This window comes from Vombatus ursinus, unplaced genomic scaffold, assembly GCF_900497805.2.
Source record: "Vombatus ursinus unplaced genomic scaffold, bare-nosed wombat genome assembly UNPS02010193.1, whole genome shotgun sequence".
In the NCBI taxonomy this organism is placed as follows: domain Eukaryota; kingdom Metazoa; phylum Chordata; class Mammalia; order Diprotodontia; family Vombatidae; genus Vombatus; species Vombatus ursinus.
In genome coordinates this window covers 6,456,536-6,478,050 of record NW_020949971.1, presented here as the reverse complement: position 1 = coordinate 6,478,050, position 21,515 = coordinate 6,456,536, and the positions used below count along the sequence as shown (strand labels likewise).

The 21,515-nt window shown below is 38.5% G+C and overlaps 1 protein-coding gene across 4 annotated transcripts in view; it reads left to right on the top strand.

Moving 5' to 3' along the window:
- PDE5A (phosphodiesterase 5A) overlaps nt 1-21,515 on the top strand; it is a 186,235-nt gene that overhangs the window by 63,169 nt on the left and 101,551 nt on the right. For all 4 annotated transcript variants that reach the window (XM_027853712.1, XM_027853715.1, XM_027853714.1 and 1 more), the window contains exons 4-5: nt 12,728-12,799; nt 14,336-14,425. In XM_027853712.1, the coding sequence (XP_027709513.1) occupies nt 12,728-12,799; nt 14,336-14,425 (162 nt within the window). The remainder of the gene's footprint in view (nt 1-12,727; nt 12,800-14,335; nt 14,426-21,515) is intronic.

Here is a 21,515-nt window from a genome sequence, read left to right as displayed (position 1 = left end):
GCCATTAAAAGTGCTGCACACAATATGCCCACAAAATTGGAAAACCCAACAGTGGCCACTGGATTGGAAAAGATCAGTTTACTTCCCATTCCTAAAGGGCAATGCCAAGGAATGTTCAAATGACTGAACAATTGTGCTCATTTCACACCCCAGCAAGGTTGTGCTTAAAATTCTGCAGGCTATATTTCAGCAATCTGTGAACCAAGAATTACCAGAAGTGCAGGCTAGTTTTCAAAGAGGCAGAGGAACTAGATGCCAAATTATCAATGTTCACTAGACTATGGAGAAAGCAACCGAGTTCCCGAAAAATAACTACGTCGGCTTCATTGACTACAGCCTTTGACTATGTGGTTCACTACAAAATGTGGCGAGACCTCAAAGAGATGGGAGTACCCCATCATCTTACTTGTCTCCTAAGGAACCTGTATGAGGGTCAAGAAGCACCAGTAAGAACTGAACATGGAACAACTGATTGGTATAAGATTGGGAAAGGAGTACAACAAGGCTGTATACTGTAACCTCATTATTTAACTTGATGCAGAGTAGATCATGTGGAATGCCAGCCTAGACAAATGCAAAGCCAGAATTAAGGTTGCTAGTACAAATATCAACAATCTCAGATATGCAGACGATACCACTCTGATGGCAAGAAAGTGAAGAAGAATTAAAAGGCTTTTTAATGAGGGTGAAAGAAGAGAGTGTAGAAGCTGGCTTGAAGCTTAACATAAAAAAACAAGATCTTGGCAACTGGTCCCATCACTTCCTGTCAAATAGGGGAAAAAAGGAAAGCAGTGTCAGATTTTATGTTCTTGGGTCTAAGATCACTGCAGACAGTGACTACAGCCATGAAATTAAAAGATGCTTGCTCCTTCGAAGGAAAGCTATGGCAAACCTGGACAGCATGCTAAAAAGCAGAGATATCACCTTGCTGACAAAGATCTGTGTAGTCAGAGCTAAGGTTTTTATAGTAGGAATGTATGGTTGTGAGAGTTAGACTATAAAGAAAACTGAGCATTGCAGAGTCAATGCTTTTAAATCGTGGTGCTGGAGAAGATTTTTAGGAATCCTTTGGATAGCAAGGAGATCAAATCAGCCAATACTTAAAGAAATTAATTGTGACCATCCACTGGAAGGTCAAATACTGAAGCTGAAGCTTAAATACTTTGGCCACATAATGAGAAGACAAGGACTCATTGGAAAAAAAGACCCTGATGCTGGAAAAGATTGAAGGCAAAAGGAGAAGGGGATGGCAGAGGATGAGATGGATATAGAGTGTTATGTAAACAATGAATATGAAATTGGACAAACTTCAGGAGATAGTGAAGGATAGAAGGGCCTGGCATGCTGTGGTCCATGGGGTCACAAAGAGTCAGACACCAATGAATGATTGAATAACAATAACAGAAGGCAAGAGGGGTTCCCATGTGCATTAGTGGAAAGTGTCCATATGGCTCTTTCATAATCTCCAAGTATCAGATCTCAGGTCCATTTAGGAGGAAGTCACAGCTCATTTTCCTCTCTTGTAAGTGACATAGAGATGGAGGTAGTAGGAATCAGAGATCACAAAAGAGGGGCAATGGGAATCAATATGGGAAGCAGGTTAGCAAAGTTGCAGAATATAAAATAAACTCACATAAATTATCAGAATTTCTATATATTACTAATAAAGCCCAATAGCAGGAGATAGAAAGAGAAAGTCCATTTAAAGTTACTGTAAACATTATAAAATATTTGGGAGTCTACCTTCCGGAACAAATTCAGGAACTATATGAACACAATTATAAAGCACTTCACACAAATAAAGTCAGATCTAAATAATTGGAAAAATATCAGTTGCTCACAGGTAGGCCAAGCTAATATGATAAAAATGACAATTCTACCTGAATTAATTTACTTACTCAGCACCATACCAATGAAACCACCAAAAAACTATTTTATAGAGCTAGGAAAAACAATAACAAAATTCATCTGGAAGAACAAAAAGTCCAAAATATCAAAAAAAACTAATGAAAAGAAATGCAGGGGAAGGTGGCCTAGCTGTACCAGATCTTAAATTGTATTATAAAGCAGCAATCATCAAAATTAGTTGGTACTAGCTAAGAAATAGAATGGTGGATTAGTGGAATAGGTTAGGTATGCAAGACACAGTAGGCAATGACTGTAGGAATCTACTATTTGATAAACCCAAAGACCCCAGCTTCTGGGATAAGAACTCACTGTTTGACAAAAACTGCTGGGAAAACTGGAAAATAGTATGGCAGAAGCTAGGCATAGACCAACATCTTACACCCTATACCAAGATAAAGTCAAAATGGGTACGTGATGTAGATATAAAGATTGATACTCTAAGCAAACTGTGAAAGCAAGGAATAGTTTACCTGTCAAATCTATGGAGAAGGGAAGAATTTAGGACCAAACAAGATATAGTGAACATTATGAAATGCAAAATGGATAATTTTGATTACATTGAATTGAAAAGTTTTTGCACAAACAAAGCCGATGCAACCAAGATTAGAAGGAAAGTAGAAAATTGGGAAAGAATTTTTACAACCAGTCTCTCTGACAAGGGCCTCATTTCTAAAATATAGAGAGAATTAAGTTAAATTTATAAGAATATAAGTCATTCCCCAATTGATAAATGGTCAAAGGATATGAACAGACAGTTCTCAGATGAAGAAATTAAAGCCATCTATAGTCATATGAAAAATGCTCTAGGAAAGATTCAAAAGAGAAGATGGCAGAGTAAAAAGGTAGTCACTCTCATCCTCCCCTATCAACCTCTGAAAACCCAGAAAATATCACCCCAAAAAAAACCCTGGAACAGCTGAACCAGAAGAAAGACGCGGTACAGCCGTGCAGTAGCCCAGGTAGCTAGAGGGATTGACGGGAAAGGCCCCTCTTACCCTGGGGGAAGGGGAGCAGTATGAAACAGGAGTCACCCAGCCAGATAGTGGAAAGACCCACTTTAGCACACCAGGAGGAGATTCTAGTGCCTTGGCATTCTACAGCAAACCGGTCTCCCAGTGCCTCAGCAAAAATAAGGGAAGCAGCACTACAAAGGGCCCCACGCAGATAAGCACCCAGCAGCATTCATCTGAAAGGAGCTGAAGAAAGCAACCTAGAGGTGCCAAAAAGTTCCAGCCCTATTGATTCCAGCCCAACACCAGGTAAGCTGTCAGAATCCTACAGCCTTCAACTGCCAACCAGGAGGAGACCCCGAAGCCCAGGTGGTTGAGCAAGAAAACATCAACAGCTGTACCTCCGAGTGCCTCAGTGAGGGTGGGGTAATTGGTGGAAACCAGCTCTGAAAACCACCAGGTGCCTCGGCATTCTACAGCAAAAAAGTCTCCCAGTACCTCAACAGAAATAAGGGAGGCAGCACTCCAAGGCGCCCCAGGCAGATAAACACCCTGCAGCACTTATCTAAAAGGAGCTAAACAAAGCTAAAGGAAAGGAAAAGCAGGCAACCTAGATTTACCTGAAAGTTCCAGCCTTGCTGATTCCAGCCCAACACCAGATAAGCTGCCAGAACCCTACAGCCTCCAATTGCCAACATAAGAGGCCCCAGCACACAAAGCCAGTGACCAAGACCTAGGCTCCCAACATAAGAAGCTTGGGTCAGTGCCCTCTGCTCCCCAGCAGGAGAGCTTAATCTCTTTAAAGGCCAGGGAATAAAGAAACACCATGAGTAAAAAGAAACATACGATAGATTCATACTATGACAAGAGTGAAGATCAAGACAGAAATTCTGAAGAGGACGACATTGTCATCAAACCCACATCTGCAACATCAAAAGGGAATATGAACTGGTCTGAAGCCCAAAAAACCTTCTTAAAAGAACTCAAGAAGGATTTTAACAGTCAAGTGAGAGAGGTAGAGGAGTCCTTTAAAAGTACAATTGGCCAATTGGAAAAAAAAGTACAATGAAGAAAATAAATCCCTTAAAAATACAATTGGCCAATTGGAGAAGAAAGTACAAAATCTAACAGAAAAAAATAATATGTTAAAAATTAGAATTGAACAAATGGAAACTAATGACTCTATGAGAGAGCAAGAATCAGTCAAACAGAAACAAAAAAATGAAAAAATAGATGAAAACGTAAAATACCTCATGGGTAAAACAGCTGACCTGGAAAATTGATCCAGGAGAGATAATTTAAAAATTATAGGCCTACCTGAAAGTCATGTTGAAAAAAAGAACCTGGACAATATCCTTCACGAAATCATAAAGGAAAACTTCCCTGAAGTCCTAGAACCTGAAGGTAAAATAACTATAGAAAGAATCCACCACTCCCCACCTGAAAGAGATCCCCAATTGAAAATGCCAAGGAATATAATAGCTAAATTCCAAAAGTACCAGATTAAAGAGAAATTACTGCAAGCAGCCAGAAAGAAACAATTTAAATATCATGGAACCACAGTCAGGATTACACAGGACCTTGCAGCCTCTACATTAAAAGACCTTAGGGCATGGAACATGATATTCCTTAAGGCAAAGGAGCTTGGAATGCAGCCAAGGATTAACTCCCCAGCGAAAATGAGCATGATTTTTCAGGGAAGGAGATGGATATTCAATGAAATCGGGGACTTCCAAACGTTCCTGATAAAAAGACCAGAGCTCAACAAACAATTTGATCTTCAAGTACAAGATTCAAGAGAGACATGAAAAGGTAAATGGGACAGAAAGATACAATATGTTGTTAATAAGGGCAAAATGTTTACAGCCCCACGAGGGAAGATGACACTTGCAACTCTTGAGAACTGTATTGTTATTATACTATGTTAAAGGAGTATACATAAAGGGGGTGGATATAAGTTGACTTTGATGTAATAATAAAAAAAAATTTAATCAAGTGGGTTAAATGGATCCAAGTAAGTGGATTAGTCTGAGCTAAGAAAATATACTGAGAAAGGAGGAGGCAGACAAGGGTAAATTACATTATAGGAAAAGACACAAAAACCTATTAGAGCAGAGGGAAAGAAGGGAGGGAGATGAGCATTATCTGAACCTTACTGTCATCAGATTTGGCTCAAGAAGGGAATAACATAATCAGTTAGGTATAGAAATCTAACTTGCCCTATAGGCAGTAGGAGGGGAAAGAAAAGGGTGGGGGGATAGAAGGGAGGGAAGAAGCAGTAAGGGTAAAGGAAAAGAAAAGGGAAAGGGATAACAGAAGGGAGGTGGGACTGAAGGAGGTGCTGGTCAAAAGCAAAACACTAGTGAGGGGGGGAAAGGAGAAAGGAGAAAGAAAAGCATAAATGGGGGGGGTAAAAAGGATGGAGAAAAAGACACAGATAGTAATCATAACTGTAAATGTGAATGGGATGAACTGCCCCATAAAACAGAAGCATATGGCAGATTGGATTAAAAACCATAATCCTACAATATGTTGTTTACAGGAAACACATTTGAAAAAGAGTGACACATACAGGGTAAAGGTAAAAGGCTGGAGCAGAATATATTATATATATATAAAAAAAGCAGGGCTAACAATCCTGATCTCAGACAAAGCAAAAGCAAAAATAGATCTTATCAAAAGAGATAAGGAAGGAAACTACATCCTGCTAAAAGGCACCATAGACAATGAAGTAATATCATTACTAAACATATACGTACCAAATGGTATAGCATCCAGATTCTTAGAGGCGAAGTTCAGGGAGTTACAGGAAGAAATAGGCAGCAAAACTATACTAGTGGGGGACCTCAACCTCCCCCTCTCTGAACTAGATAAATCTAGCCACAAAATAAACAAGAAAGAAGTTAAGGAGGTAAACAGAACATTTGAAAAGTTAGGTATGATAGACCTCTGGAGAAAACTGAATGGGGATAGAAAGGAATATACTTTTTTCTTGGCAGTACATGGCACATACACAAAAATTGACCATGTACTAGGGCATAAAAACCTCACAATCCAATGCAGAAAGGCAGAAATATTAAATGCATCCTTTTCAGATCATGATGCAGTAAAAATTATATGTAATAAAGGGCCATGGAAAGATAGACTAAAAAATAATTGGAAACTAAATAATCTAATCCTAAAAAATGATTGGGTCAAACAACAAATCATAGAAACAATCAATAATTTCATTGAAGAGAATGACAATAATGAGACAACATACCAAAACTTATGGGATGCAGCAAAAGCAGTTCTTGGGGGAAGTTTTATATCTATAAACGCTTACATAAATAAAATAGAAAAAGAAGAGATCAATGAATTGGGCATACAACTAGAAAAACTAGAAAAAGAACAAATTAAAAATCCTCAATTAAACACCAAATTAGAAATATTGAAAACCAAAGGAAAAATTAAGAAAATTGAAATTAAGAAAACTATTGAACTAATAAATAAAACTAAGAGCTGGTTTTATGAAAAAACCAATAAAATAGATAAACCTTTGGTTAATCTAATTTAAAAAAAGAAAGAAGAAAACCAAATTACTAGTATCAAGAATGAAAAGGGTGAAACTACCACCAAGGTAGAGGAAATTAAAACAACAATTAGAAATTATTTTGCCCAACTATATGCCAACAAATTTGACAGTCTTAGTGAAATGGATATATATTTACCAAAATATAAAGAAGAGGAAGTAAAATACTTAAATAACTCCATCTCAGAAAAAGAAATTGAACAAGTCATTGATGAACTCCCTAGGAAAAAATCTCCAGGGCCAGATGGATTTACATGTGAATTCTATCAAACATTTAAAGAACAATTAATTCCAATACTATATAAACTATTTGGTAAAATAGGTAAAGAAGGAATCTTTTTATGATACAAATATGGTGCTGATACCTAAACCAGGAAAAGTCAAAACAGAGAAAGAAAATTATAGACCAATTTCTCTAATGAATATAGATGCAACAATTTTAAACAAAATATTAGCAAATAGGTTACAGCAACTTATCACACAAATAATACACTATGACCAGGTTGGATTTATACCAGGAATGCAGGGCTGGTTCAATATAAGGAAAAACTATCAGCATAATCCATCATATCAACACCAAAACTAACAGAAACCACGTGATCATCTCAATAGATGCAGAACAAAATACAACACCCATTCCTATTAAAAACACTAGAGAGCATAGGTATAAATGGAGTCTTCCTTAAAATAATAAATAGCATCTATCTAAAACCTTCAGCAAGCATAATATGTAATGGGGACAAGCTAGAAGCATTTCCAATAAGCTCGGGGGTGAAACAAGGATGTCCATTATCACCACTGTTATTCAACATCGTACTGGAAATGTTAGCTTTAGCAATAAGAGAAGAAAAAGACATTGAAGGCACTAGAATAGGCAAAGAAGAAACAAAGCTATCACTCTTTGCAGATGACATGATGTTATACTTAGAGAATCCCAGAGAATCAAGTAAAAAACTACTTGAAATAATAAACAGTTTTAGCAAAGTTATAGGCTATAAAATAAACCCACATAAATCATCAGCATTTCTATATACTACCAACAAAGCCCAACAGCAAGAGATAGAAAGAGAAATTCAATTTAAACTTACTGTGACATTATAAAATATTTAGGAGTCTACCTCCCAAAACAAACCCAGGAACTCTATGAACACAATTACAAAACACTTTTCATGCAAATAAAATCAGATCTAAATAATTGGAAAAACATCAGTTGCTCATGGGTAGGCCAAGCTAATATAATAAAAATGACAATTCTACCTAAGCTAATTTACTTATTCAGTGCCATACCAATCAAATTACCAAAAAATTATTTTATAGAGTTAGAAAAAATAATAACAATATTCATTTGGAAGAACAAAAGGTCCAGAATATCAAGAGAACTAATGAAAAGAAATGCAGGGGAAGGCAGCCTAGCCATTCCAGATCTTAAATTGTATTATAAAGCAGCAATCATCAAAACTGCTTGGTACTGGCTAAGAAATAGAGTGGTGGATCAGTGGAATGGGTTAAGTATGCAAGACACAGTGGTCAATGACTATAGTAATATATTATTTGATAAACCCAAAGACCCCAGCTTCTGGTATAAGAACCCACTCTTTGGAAAAAACTGCTGGGAAAACTACAGAAACTAGGCATAGACCAAAATCTCACACCATATACCAAAATAAAGTCAAAATGGGTACATGATTTAGATATAAAGGCTGATACTATAAGCAAACTGAGAGAGCAAGGAATAGTTTACCTGTCAGATCTATGGAGAACAGAAGAATTCGTGACCAAACAGGAGATAGAGAACATTACGAAAAGCAAAACAGATAATTTTGATTACATTAAATTGAAAAGTTTTTGCACAAACAAAGTCAATGCAACTAAGATTAGAAGGAAGATAGAAAATTGGGAAAGAATTTTTACAACCAGTCTCTCTGATAAGGGCCTCATTTCTAAAATATATAGAGAATTAAGTCAAATTTATAAGAATACAAGCCATTCCCCAATTGATAAATGGCCAAAGGATATGAACAGACAGTTCTCAGATGAAATTAAAGCCATCTATAGTCATATGAAAAAATGCTCTAAATCACTATTGATGAGAGAAATGCAAATCAAAACATCTCTGAGGTACCATATCACACCTCTCAGAATGGCCAACATGACAAAACAGGAAAATGATAAATGTTGGAGAAGATGTGGGAAAATTGGAACACTAATGCATTGTTGGTGGAGTTGTGAAATGATCCAACCATTTTGGAGAGCAATTTGGAACTATGCCCAAAGGGCTATAAAAACGTGCATACCCTTTGGCCCAGCAATAGCACTTCTAGGGCTATATCCCAAAGAGATCACACAAATGGGAGAAGGACCTATATGTACAAAAATATTCATAACAGCTCTTTTTGTGGTGGCAAAGAATTGGAAATTGAGAGGATGCTCATCGATTGGGGAATGGCTGAGCAAGTTGTGGTATATGAATGTGATGGAATACTATTGTGCTATAAGAAATGATGAACAGGCTGACTTCATAAAAACCTGGAAAGATTTGTATGGTCTGATGCTGAGTGAAGTGAGCAGAACCAAGAGAACGTTGTACACAATAACAGCCACATTGTGTGATGACTAATATTGATAAACTTAACCCTTCCTGGCAATACAAGGATCTAAGACATCTCCAGAGGCCTTGTGATGGAAAATGCTATCCACACCCAAAGAAAGAATTATGGAAGCTGAACAGTTATTTTTTTTTTCTCTTCTGTTGAGTTTTGTTTCCTCTTTCTGATGGTTTCTCCTATTGGTTTTAATTTCTACTTACAACGTAACTAATGTGAAAATATGTTTAATATGAATGTAAATGTATAGTCTATATCAAATTGTGCACCGTCTTGGGGAGGGTGGTGGGGAGGAAGGGGGAGAAAAATTTTAAACTCAAAAGCATATGGAAGTGATTATTGATAGATCAAAATAAATTAATAAAAAAATTAAAAAATGAAAGTACCCATCTTGCATTTCAAAAAAAAAGATTCAAAACAACAAAAGAGTAGAGGACAAAAAAATGCTCTAAATCACTATTGATTAGAGAAATGCAAATCAAAATGACTCTGAGGTACCATCTCATGCCTATCAGATTGACTAACATGACAAAACAGGAAAATGATAAATGTTGGAGAAGATGTGGGAAAATTGGAACACTAATGCATTGTTGGTGGTGTGGTGAACTGATCCAGCCATTCTGGAGAGCAATTTGGAATTATGCCCAAAAGGCTATAAAATTTGCATACATACCCTTTGACCCAGCAATACCACTTTTAGGTCTCTATCCCAAAGAGATCATAAAAATGGGAAAAGGAACCACATGTACACAAATATTTATAGCAGCTCTTTTTGTGGTGGTAAAGAATTGGAAATTTGAGAGGATGCCCATCAATTGAGGAATGGCTGAACAAGTGGTGGTATATGAATATAATAGAATACTATTGTGCTGTAAGAAATGATGAACAGGCAGACTTCAGAAAAACCTGAAAAGACTTATATGGACTGATCCTGAGTGAAGTGAGCAGAACCAGAAGAACATTATACACAGTAACAGCCACATTATGGGATGATTGACTTTGATGGACTTAGCTCTTCTTAGTAATGCAAGGATTTAAGACAACTCCAAAAGATGCATGATGGAAAATGCAATCCACATCCAGAAAAAGAACCATGGAGTCAGAATGCAGATAGAAGTGGACTATTTGCTCTCCTTTTGTTGTTTTGTTTTATTTCTTCTTTCTCATAGTTCCTCCCATTGGTTCTAATTCTTCTTTACATCATGACTAATATGAACATATACTTAATATGAATGTAAAAGTAGAGCCTGTATCAGATTACATGCTGTCTTGGGAAGGGGGGAGGAGAGAAAGGGGGAGAAAATTTAAAACTCAAAATCTTATGGAAGTGAATTGTTGAAAACTAGAAATAAATAAATTATTTTAAAAAAATATGAGAAGCAGATCAGGGAGCTTGCCCATCAGGTATCAGACTGCCTTTCTATGTATCCCTGATTTTAGCAATAGTGGGTACTTAATAAATTCTTCTTGACCTGCCTTGATTTGAAGTTGAGAGCCCCGTAATCAGAAGTGAGCACTAGCTGTGAAACTCTGTGGGAAGAGTGAGAGATTTTGATATTTCTGACTTGCCAAAGTTTAGGTAAAAAGGTTAGCTGTCCTGTGCTCCCTCGAAGCAAAATAAAACAAAACAAAAAACTTAAAATCAAATGCAGGCCCAATCAGGTTGAAATAAAAGTGAGGGAAAGAAATCATTCCTGACATGTTTTTTTAACAAAAGTATCTTTTCCCCAACACAAATATTAGATGTTACACCATACACTAGAAAATATTACCTGCCAAGGAAAATGGCCAGAATTCTAATCCTATTGCTGAGGACCAGTTCGCTATGGGAGCTTGAGCAGCTCACCTAAGCTGTTTGCCTCAGTTTCCTCTTGTGTAAAATGGGGACAATCATAGCACTACCCTCCCAGGGTTGTTGTGAGGATCAAATGAAATAATACACGTCAAGTGCTCAGCACAAAGCCTGGCTCTAAGTAGGTGCTCTGTAAATGCTTATTTATTCCCTTCCTTCCCTTTCCACACGTGCTAAGAAAGGTCTGCTTTCTCAGTAATGGGGACGACAATACTGTTACCATGTAATTGCTGTAGGGACCAGAGGAAATGATAGATGTAAATGCTTCCTGTAAAGTTTTCTGGGAATAAGAGGAGGAGTAGGAGATACAGTACAAGACACAAATGTCTGTGCTTCTAAAGCACTTTTGAGGTTGCAAAGTGCCTTATATTTCATGTGATCCTCACAGTTACTCTGGCACGTATCCCCATTTTACAGATGAGGAAACTGATTCTGAGAGAGAATGACTTGCCTAGGTTCACACAGGACTAAGTGCTTGGGGCATAATTTGAATTCAGGTCTTGGTGGTGAAATGGATAGAGCACTGGGCTTGGAATTAGGAAGACTCATCCTTTTGAGTTCAAATCTGGCTTCAGGCACTTATTAGCTGTGTGACCCTGAGCAAACCACTTATCCCTATTTGCCTCAGTATCTTTATCTGTAAAATGAACTGGAGAAGGAAATGGCAAACCACTCCAGTACCCTTGCCAAGAAAACCCCAAATGGGGTCAGACACACCTCAACAACGACGACGACGACTTCCTGACCCCAGATCCAGTGGTCTCTGCTCTGCTGATGATGATCCTAGTAATTAAAATATGGCTTAGAGATAGTGCTATTGAAGGTTCCTCGTTTGCTGACCCCCCGCATCCTTCTTTCTATAGACATGAAGACGGTTTTGCATGACTTCACATGTGCAGTGGGTATCTGTCGTATTTCTTGCCTTCTCAGTGGGAGAGAGAAGGAGGGAGATAATTTTGAACCGAACATAAACATTTTAAAAACTAAAACCAATTTTTAAAAAGGCAATAAGAAATGTCTATCCTCCAGTGTAGACTGAACCTCTCCCCAGTGTAACTGAGAAGCAGCTGGTAGCTTTTCTTCATTTTCAGTTCAGGACAGTTTACCCTTTTTTGAGTGGTGTCTTTAAAATCCACCATGAAATGTCTATTTTATCTCTTGTGTAGCTTCATTTTTTAGTATAAGAGAGATCATCCCTTTGTCCTTTTGACTCATTGTTAAGAGAAGTCCTTTCAGTTAGCATTGGATTGCTTGGCATCTCCTTCTTCACCTCTACCCTAGGGCGCCTGTCATGTTATAGAAAGGCCTTAAGGCTCTGGAAGACCATGCCAGCAATATAAACCAACACAAACTTAGGCTGATCCTGCCAAATTACTCACTGCAGCCAAGACAACCAAGGACAAATGTAGCTGAGGTCAGAAAGACTCAGTACCTGGAGACTAACTCCCGGGGGATTCTTTGTGGAGTGGAGGGAAATTGGTTTTAGCATCTCAAAATGACCAGCTAGTAGTCTAGTAATCGATTATAGGGGTACTTTATGTGTTGGTCATGGGAGTGCCAATACAGGTGACGTCACAGACTTTTGATGTCATTGAAATCAAGAGTTTTGTAATCATGGTAAAGGAGATGTATTCCATCTAGACTTCATGGCTTAGGATCAAAATTTAGAGGAACAGCTTTGAGTTTAAATGTTGCAAAAAGTCCTAAGAAATTAATTCAAAAGTTATTTTAAAAAGAAGAGCCAATAAAGCTCCCATCACTGATTCCTCTGGCTAAAGTTTGAAAGATAAGATGAAATGACTGAGAAAAGTGGCCATTATATCTTTCCTTTTTTTTACATCAGGTTGTTGGTGTGGCCCAGGCCATCAACAAGAAATCTGAAAATGGCGGCACATTCACGGAAAAAGATGAAAAGGTATGAACATGAACAGTATATTTGTTTTCAAGTCATTTATGGATGAGTTTTCTTCTCATTGGAGGCAATCAGGTGCTAGAGTCAATGCTAGCCTTGGAATTGATGGGGCTAGAGGGAGGGGGGTCAAAGTTGATGGATGATTTGCCTTTCTTTGGATTGTGGACATTAGAAGTCCTGAATGGACAGGATCTGTGTTATTGCTTGGGCACTGGTACACCATTAGGATTACAAAAAGTTCCTTATTTGAGGTCACATGAGGTCACACTTTCAAGACTATCAAAATGGCAGCCCCTATAAGTGCTAAGACTACACAAAGGACTGCTTATGGTCTTTTAATGATGTTATTTAGCTTACATCACTGGTGAAAAGAAATTAGGCCCCTGAATAAAAATCCCTGTAAGATCCACTCCAAATTTAGGACTCTGGGAAGAAAGTTTGGAATTGCCTCAATGGTGAAGCAACTTTAAGACTGTTTTATAAACTTTTTCCACAGACATCGGGGTGCCAAAGTGGGAATTCAGGCTCAGCACTTGGAATGTCTGGTGGAAAGAACAGCAGTCAAGTTCTTTCTTATGGCTCATTTCCTCCAAATGTAGAATCAGCTCAGAACACCCTTTCTGCCTATCTGAGAACACACACACCCAGAAACCCTTGTGAGTTGCAGGAACAGCCTAGCTAGCCCTAAACTTTGTCTAACAATGATCTACAGGGCATTTTAGCAAAGCACATTTTGACTACTATCCATGATGTCAGTCTCAAAAGATTCAAGAAGCCCAGAACATAAGCTAATCTTCCCTGAATCCAGTAGTTTATCTGTGGACAGGGATGGAGGTGGGATTTGTAATTTCATTGACATTGGAAACTCCTAGAAGAGGAAGCTCCCTCTTCCTTTGCTGGGTAGCACCTTCTCTGCAGCTTAGAATATTGCCTGGGGGCCCTCAGAAGTAACATGACTTGGCTAGGGTCCTACTACAAATTTGTTTTGGAGATAGGACTCCAATCCAGGTCTTTCTGACTGAGACCATTTCACTCTCCACTATGCCATGACCACTTCTCTATAGATCTGGCATTCTCAAGCCTATATATATATTTATATTTATATATATATAGATATATTTGCCTACAACAGCTCTGGTAATGAGTCCATGCTCCCTTATGCAAAATCCTATATCCCTTTTCACTTCAGCAGTGATAAAATATAATAATGAAGATGGTATCTTCACCATGGTAATCCAATGACATTAGTAAAGTCATATAAGCACTTAGGTCTTCAAATGAATCTTTTGTGTGTTACTGTGGATTCTATGTTGAAGAAGTCCATAGGCTCAAACAATGGTGGGGATATCCTGTGCATCTTTAAGTACTTAATGGTACTGTTAGATTCTACTAGTACTGCTATTTTATTTTGCATGTGTTTCTGACAGGAAGTGATTGAAAGCAAATACCTCTCCCTAATGGCTTTATGTCACTCAAGAATGATGAAAGAACTCAGTGGCTATTTCAGTATCCTTTTGTCATTGTCTTCTGTCTCTCCAGGATTTTGCTGCTTACCTGGCGTTCTGTGGGATTGTTCTCCACAATGCCCAATTGTATGAGACTTCACTCTTGGAGAACAAACGGAACCAGGTAAGCCCAGCATGTATAATTAAAAGATTGGAGGAACTTAGATGTGTTTATGGAATGTGACATTGTGGCCAATTTGGCCAAATAGGTGCACTGGTACACTATATACCAATATATTGGTATATACTGGTATGTACAGTATACCTATAGGGCACAGAACTAAACAGGAACTTAGAGATATGGTGTAGTGGATAAATCACCAGACTCAGGGCCAAGAAGACCTGGGTTCAAATCCTGCCTCTGACCTTTGCTAGCTGTGTGTCCCTGGGCCAGTCACTTAATCTCTCTGAGCCTCAGTTTCCTCAACTGTAGAATAAGGAGTTTGGACCACATGGCCAATGAGGTCTCTTCTAGCTGTAATTTTATAATACAGCCAGTACTATCCAGCATGGCTGAAAGTGCGTCCATCTTTCCACAACCCTTCTAGCATTACACTGGAGCCAGGTTGGTAGGACTTTTGAAACTAAACAGAAGAGTTTATGTTTTATCCTAGAGGAAATGGGAAGTAGGTGGAGTTGGTTTAGAAGAGCGACATAGTCAGTTCTGAGCCTATGGAAAATTTCTTCAGCAGCTGCATGAAAAGGATGGACTGAAGTGGTGAAAGAAGAGACAGGGAGGCTAATGAGGGGTGACGAGGTCTTGAAATAAGGTGACAGTTATGTGAACACAGAGAAGGGATTGAAGGCGAGAGGTGTAATGAATTAGAAACAGCAAAATTTGCCAAATTACTGAATATATGGGGTGAGGGAGCAGGAAAGTGAAGAGTTGAGAATAATGCCAAGGTTACAAACCCAGGAGACTAGAAGGATGGTTGTGCCTTCAACAGAAATAGGGAAGTTTGGGAGAGAGAAAGATTGGGAGGGGGGAAGATAATGAGTTCAGTTTTGGACATGTTGGGTTTAAGATGTCTCTAGGACATCCACTTTGAAATGTCCCAATAGGCAATTGGTAATGTAGGACTGATGCTCAGGGGAGCAACTGATGGGACATAGATAGATAGATAGATAGATAGATAGATAGATAGATAGATAGATAGATAGATAGATAGATAGATAGATAGATAGTAGACAGACAGAGAGATGATATAGACAGATATAGATAGATGATATAGACAGAAGAGTTAGATGATATAGACAGCTATAGGTAGATAGATGCTGTAAACAGATGTAGATAAAGAGATGATATAGACAGGCAGAAAGAGATAGATCTGTGAGTCATCTAAATAGGGAGAATAAATACACAGCGTCTAATGAGATTACAAAGAGGGAAAAGACAAGAAAGCCTAGGAGAGAACCTTGGAGAACACCCACAGTTAAGAAGCATGACAAATGATGATCTAGCAAAGGAGACTGAGAAGGCATGGTCAGATAGGTAGGAGGAGAACCAAGAGAGAGCTGTATCATGAAAACTAAAAAGAGAGACTATCCAGAGTGGTCCAGAGTATCGAATTCAATATCAAGAAGGATTATTGATTTTCTGCTGGTATATTTCTTTCAGAGGGATCTCTGGGTCATAGGATATGGACAGTTTGGTTGCTTTGCTTTCTAGAATGAGTAGACCCACCTACAATTTCTACAGTGCAATAGTGTGCCTATCTTTCCACAATCCTTCTAATCTTTTGTTACCAATGATCTCTTATTTGCTAAATTCATTGACCTTTAAAAGTCCTTGATCTCTCTGGTGTTTTTTGATACTGTTGCCTATCTGCTCCTCCCTAATAGTCTCTTTTCCCTCAATAAAGACCTCTTTCCTAGTTTTGAACTCTCAGTTTGATTTCTCTTCATGTTCCTTTGCTGAATACTAATTACCCCCTCCCAATAATATGGAACCCCCCAGACTCTGTCCTGGTCCCAGTAATTCCCCCCCTCTTTCTTTATCTCTCCATCTTCACCTCCATCTCTGTCTCAATCTCTCCCTCTGCCTATGTCTCTGTCTCTCTGTCTCTGTCTCTGTCTCTGTCTCTCTCTCTCTCTCTCCATTACCCTTCCTCTTTGTGATCCATTCCTATGGTTTCAATTACCCCGTCCATGCACATGACTCCCAAATGTAATAATCCTCTCTCTCTTGAACTCCAGTCCTTCATCATATCCTCCCCAATGGTCATTTCCTGCCAGATGCCCTTTCCACATTTCAAACTCAGAATGTTCAATATTTTGTACATTCCCAAACCCATCCCTCCTTTGAACTTTTATATTTCCATATATTTTATATTTCTGAATTTTTATATTTCTTTTTAACTTTGATATTTCTGTTGAAGGCAGTACCACAGCTCAAAATGCATCCTCCTTCTCTTGACTGTCCATCATGCATTTTACTGTTCTTGGTTTTCTGGGGTACAGCCCCTCCCCTATCCCTTACCCAACTTGATCCCCATTATATTATAAGCTCCATGAAGGCAGGGACTGTCTTTCTATCACCAGTGCTTAGAATAGTTCCTGACACATAGCAGGAGCCTAACAAATGTTTATCGAATGAATGAGTCAATCCATGATCCCCTGAAAATCCAACTACACCCTAAGCCAGGAGCTCTCCCTCCTATTAAGAGAACATTTATATGCAATCAGAGTCTAGGCTATAATAAAGATTAACACCCAGTTGATGTTTTATCCTTAATGTAACCAGAAGAATTGAAAGAGAATCAATGGATAAATTTTATAAAGAAACATAGGTTGCTATACTATGCATTTAGTGTTGGGAACAAATGATGGATTTTTGTATTCACGGAAATACAGCCTGGCATGGCAGATGGAGCCAGCCCTGGAGTAAGGAGGACATGGATTCAAATCCTACCCCTGCCCTTACTTATTGTGTCACCCTGGGTCAGTCATTTCATCTCCCTAGCTCTCACTTTCTTTATCTGTAAAATGGAGATTGGAATTTCTGTGGCACGTAACTCATACAGCTGCTGTGAGGATCAAGTGAGTCAGTACATCCGATACACTTTGCCAAATTAAAGAACTAGAAAGAAGCCGGTGAATGATGACGCTCTCCTCTAGTGTTTCAGAAGATGACGACTGAACAGCCATCTTTTATGAGACAGGGTGATTCATTTGAGGTATTTTTTCATTTCTTCTCATGAGTATAAGAGAGAAGGAGCCCTTGGAGATTCTGGAGCAGGAGAGACTTTTGATCAGACCTGTACTTTAGAAGTTTCAAGCTGTAGTCAGCAGAACCATGAAAGCAATAGACACAGTGTGACTGCAGCTATGGAAAGAGAAAAGAAAACCACATGAAAACAATCAGAACCAAGTGTGGCCAAATGATAATGGCTGAGCTTGACTCCGGAAAAGGCAGATGGGACAACTGTCCCTGCTCCTTTGCAGAAGTGGGGGCCTCCAGATGTGGAGCACTGTATATAATAATGTCAGGCTCGGTCAATCTTTTAGTTTTGCAGACTTTTTTTTTCTTTTTCTTTTTTATTCTTTATTATAAAGGATGACTCATTTGGAAGGAGGAAGCACATAGGAGACATGCAGGTGCTGTAAAAAAAGATAACAATAAAAATCCATTTAAAAAAAGTATACTGAGAATACCAAGTTGGCAGCAGATGTGTAATAGAGGCAGGGAAGCCAATTAGAAGGCACTTGTCTCCAGGCAAGAAGTGATGATGAAATGCTTTTAGTATCTGGAGAGAAGATAGATGCAAAATATGTCATGGAGGTGCCATTGACCACATGGCTACTGATTAGATGTAAGGAAAGAAGGAGAATGAAGTCTTGGCTTCTGGGTTTTGAAGTTGAGTAACTGGAAGCATAGTGAGATGGCAAAAATAGAGAAGTGTAGAAGAGTAGGTTTTGTGAAAAAGATAATGAGTTCTATTTTAGATGGAGTGAATGTGGGACATCTATAAGTCATCTGGTTTGAAATATCCAGAAGATAGTTGCTGATGTAGGTCTGGAGCTCAAGAGAGAGACTAAGGTTGATTATACGGGTGTTGGATTCTTCTGCATAGAGATGATAATTGAACCCATGAAAGGTGATGAGATAAGACATATTCTAGAGAAAGAAGAGATGCAGATCCTGGACAGACCACTGGGACTATACCCACCCTTTTGTGGGTAGGTAAATGAAGTATTTCTTATGCACTTAACTATGTGCCAGGTGCTGTGCTAAACTTGGACCATACAAGTGTAAGCAAGCAAGATAGATCCTGCCCTCAAAGGATGAAGATAACATATAAAGGGAAGCTGGAAAGGGGGAGAGGCACATGCTGTGCTGTGGTATGGATGAGAAATAACATGGAGCCTTGGCTCCAAGCAAGATAAGGTCAAAACTCACCTGGTAGAACTGGACAACCCAAGGGCAGAGTACTTCCACTGGGGGGGGGGGGATGAAGGTGATGGTTGGAGTATAAACAGCATGGTGGTGAGATGGCCAGGAAGTCACATGGACGTCTGATTCTGGGCAGGACAAAAGCTCACCAACAGACACTAAGAGACCCAAGGACAGACCCGATAGCCAGAGTATAGGCAGCATATTGAGAAAATGACTGTGAAAGTTAAGTATAATGATAATAATCCTCCAAAGGAGACCAAGAAAGAATGACCAGACAGATAGAAGGAAAACCAGAAAATAACAGTGCCAAAAACCAAGGGAGGAGAAGCTCTCTAAGAAGACGGGAAATAGCCAATAGTATCACATAATACACAGAGTTAAAGGGATGGATGAATGGATGGATGGGTGGGTAGATGGATGGATGGATGAATGGATGGATAGGTAGATAGATGGATGGTGGATGGATTTAAAGCTTATCATGTGCCAAGCACTGTGCTAAGCCCTGTAGATACAAATACTAGCAATCAAGAGAATTCTTGTCCTCAAAGACCTTACATTCTAATAAAGGAAAACAACATGTATAGGGGAATGGTAGCCAAAGAGGAGTGTTGATTGATGGACATAGCTTTTCCAATTTCTTCTAGCTCTAAATCTACAATCTTGTAATCTTCTGATGGACAGCTAGGTGACACAGTGGGTAGAGCACTGGGTTTGGAATAAGGAAGACTTATCTTCATGAGTTCAAATCTGGCCTCAGATATTTACTAGCTATGTGACCCTGTTTACCCCATCTATATGGGCTAGAGAAATAAATGACAAACCACTCCAGTATCTTTGCCAAGAAAACCCCAAATGGGGTCATAAAAAAGCAGACACAACTGAAATGACTCAATAACAAAAAAAATCTTCTGATAGGCCAATAGACTCAAAGGTGGAGGACAGTATGACATTGAACTGGTTAACTATTGGTCAAGACTTTGAAGGAAGAAAAATCAGATAAGAGCAGAAGTAATGGCCTAGGAAAGCAAAGAGGGAGGAAATGACTAGAGTTTCTGGTCACAGTGGAGACTAAGTCTTAGAAGGATGAGACAAAGGGAGAGAGATGAAAGAAAGGAAGTTATGGCCAGATAGAAGAAATATCCTACTATGTGTTCTGTTTTATTACCAAAAAAAGCTCTGTAGAGTAAATTTAAGTAAAAAAAAAAAAAGCCTTGAAGGCTTTCCCCTGACAAGAAGTCTCTAATGCATATTGTAAGATCATAAAAAATCCCATTTTAAATACAACCATAGAGCGAATTTTCTTGACTACTTTTTGATTATTAAAGTCAATTGAAAAAGAAAATAAGAGATATATACTTGGCAAGAGATTGGCCACAGTCATGTAGGATGTCCTATACAAAGTATAAAGAATTTCCTCCAAATGGAGAGGTCTTGGAGATGCTTTTATTGGCATGTGGTATGTTGCTAATTTCATGAAGTTCCAGAACATTTTATGTCTTTCTCATTGAGATCTGGAATTACTCAAAAGAGATTGACCTAACTATCCATACAAGAAAAACCAAATGGATGCTGCATATTGTCCAGACTTTGACATGCAGTTAGATGGCCAATCTGCATTGGTTAGTGTAAGAGTGCATGAAGTCAGGACTGGTACTTTCAGTAGATGGTAAGCTATATCCAGAATCAAACAGGCAAAGGGATTAGGCTGGATTGCATTTAGGAAATATCTCAGTGCTTTCGGTAATCCCAACCTGATTCCCGAAACAAAATCCCATTTTTTAATACCAATGTCTTCCTAGTGATGTTGTCTGATTATGGACTTTAGAAAACCATGGTCTCTAAAGTTGCAAGTGACCCAAAGGGCAAAGGAGAGACTATTGGCAGGTATAAGTAGCTCACAGATTATTTCTAATGATGATCTACACATAAAAAATGCTATAAAGGTTATCAGCCATGAAATATGTATTTGGAAAAGGAGGTATACTGCTGATGGTGAGAGTAAGGAAGTATAAGATGCACACCATGATGTCATCCACAGAATGGAAGAAAACCTAAAGGTGGGACTCCAGAGCATTGGCAAACCGCATGGGATGACATGGACAGGCATTGCCCAGCATGTGGAGATGGGGATGGATGTTGCTGTTTACCAGTACAAAATCCCAACAATGAGTTCATGTCGCTGAAGTGACATACCCTGATCTAGAATCATAAACAATATTTTTTGCACTTAATAGTATTTTTTCCAATTACATGTAAAGATAGTTTTCAACATTCATTTTTGTAAGATTTTGAGTTCCAAATTTTTCTCCCTCTTTCCCTTCTCTCCCCCCCTCCATAAGATAACAAGCAATCTAATTTAGGTTATACATGTACAATCATGTTAAACATATTTCCATATTAGTCATGTTGTGAAAGAAGAGTCAAAACAGAAGGGAAAAACCATGAGAAAGAAAAATAAAAAAAAAGTGAAAATAGTCTGCTTTGATCTGCATTCAGACTCCATAGTTTTTTCTCTGGATGTGGATAGCATTTTCCATCACAAGTCTTGGAATTGTTTTAGATCATTGTATTGCTGAGTAGAGCTAAGTTTATCCTAGCTGATCGTCATACAATGTTGCTGTTAATATTTACAATGTTCTCCTGGTTCTGTTCACTTCACTCAGCATCAGTTCATGTAAGTTTTTCCAGATTTTTCTGAAATCTGCCTGCTCATTCCATAAACAGTATTTGAAAGGGGAATGTGCAAAAGATAATTGCTTCTGCCTTTGTGTATTTCAGGTGAATGTCTTTGTTTTATGAGAAACTTGTTAAACACCTT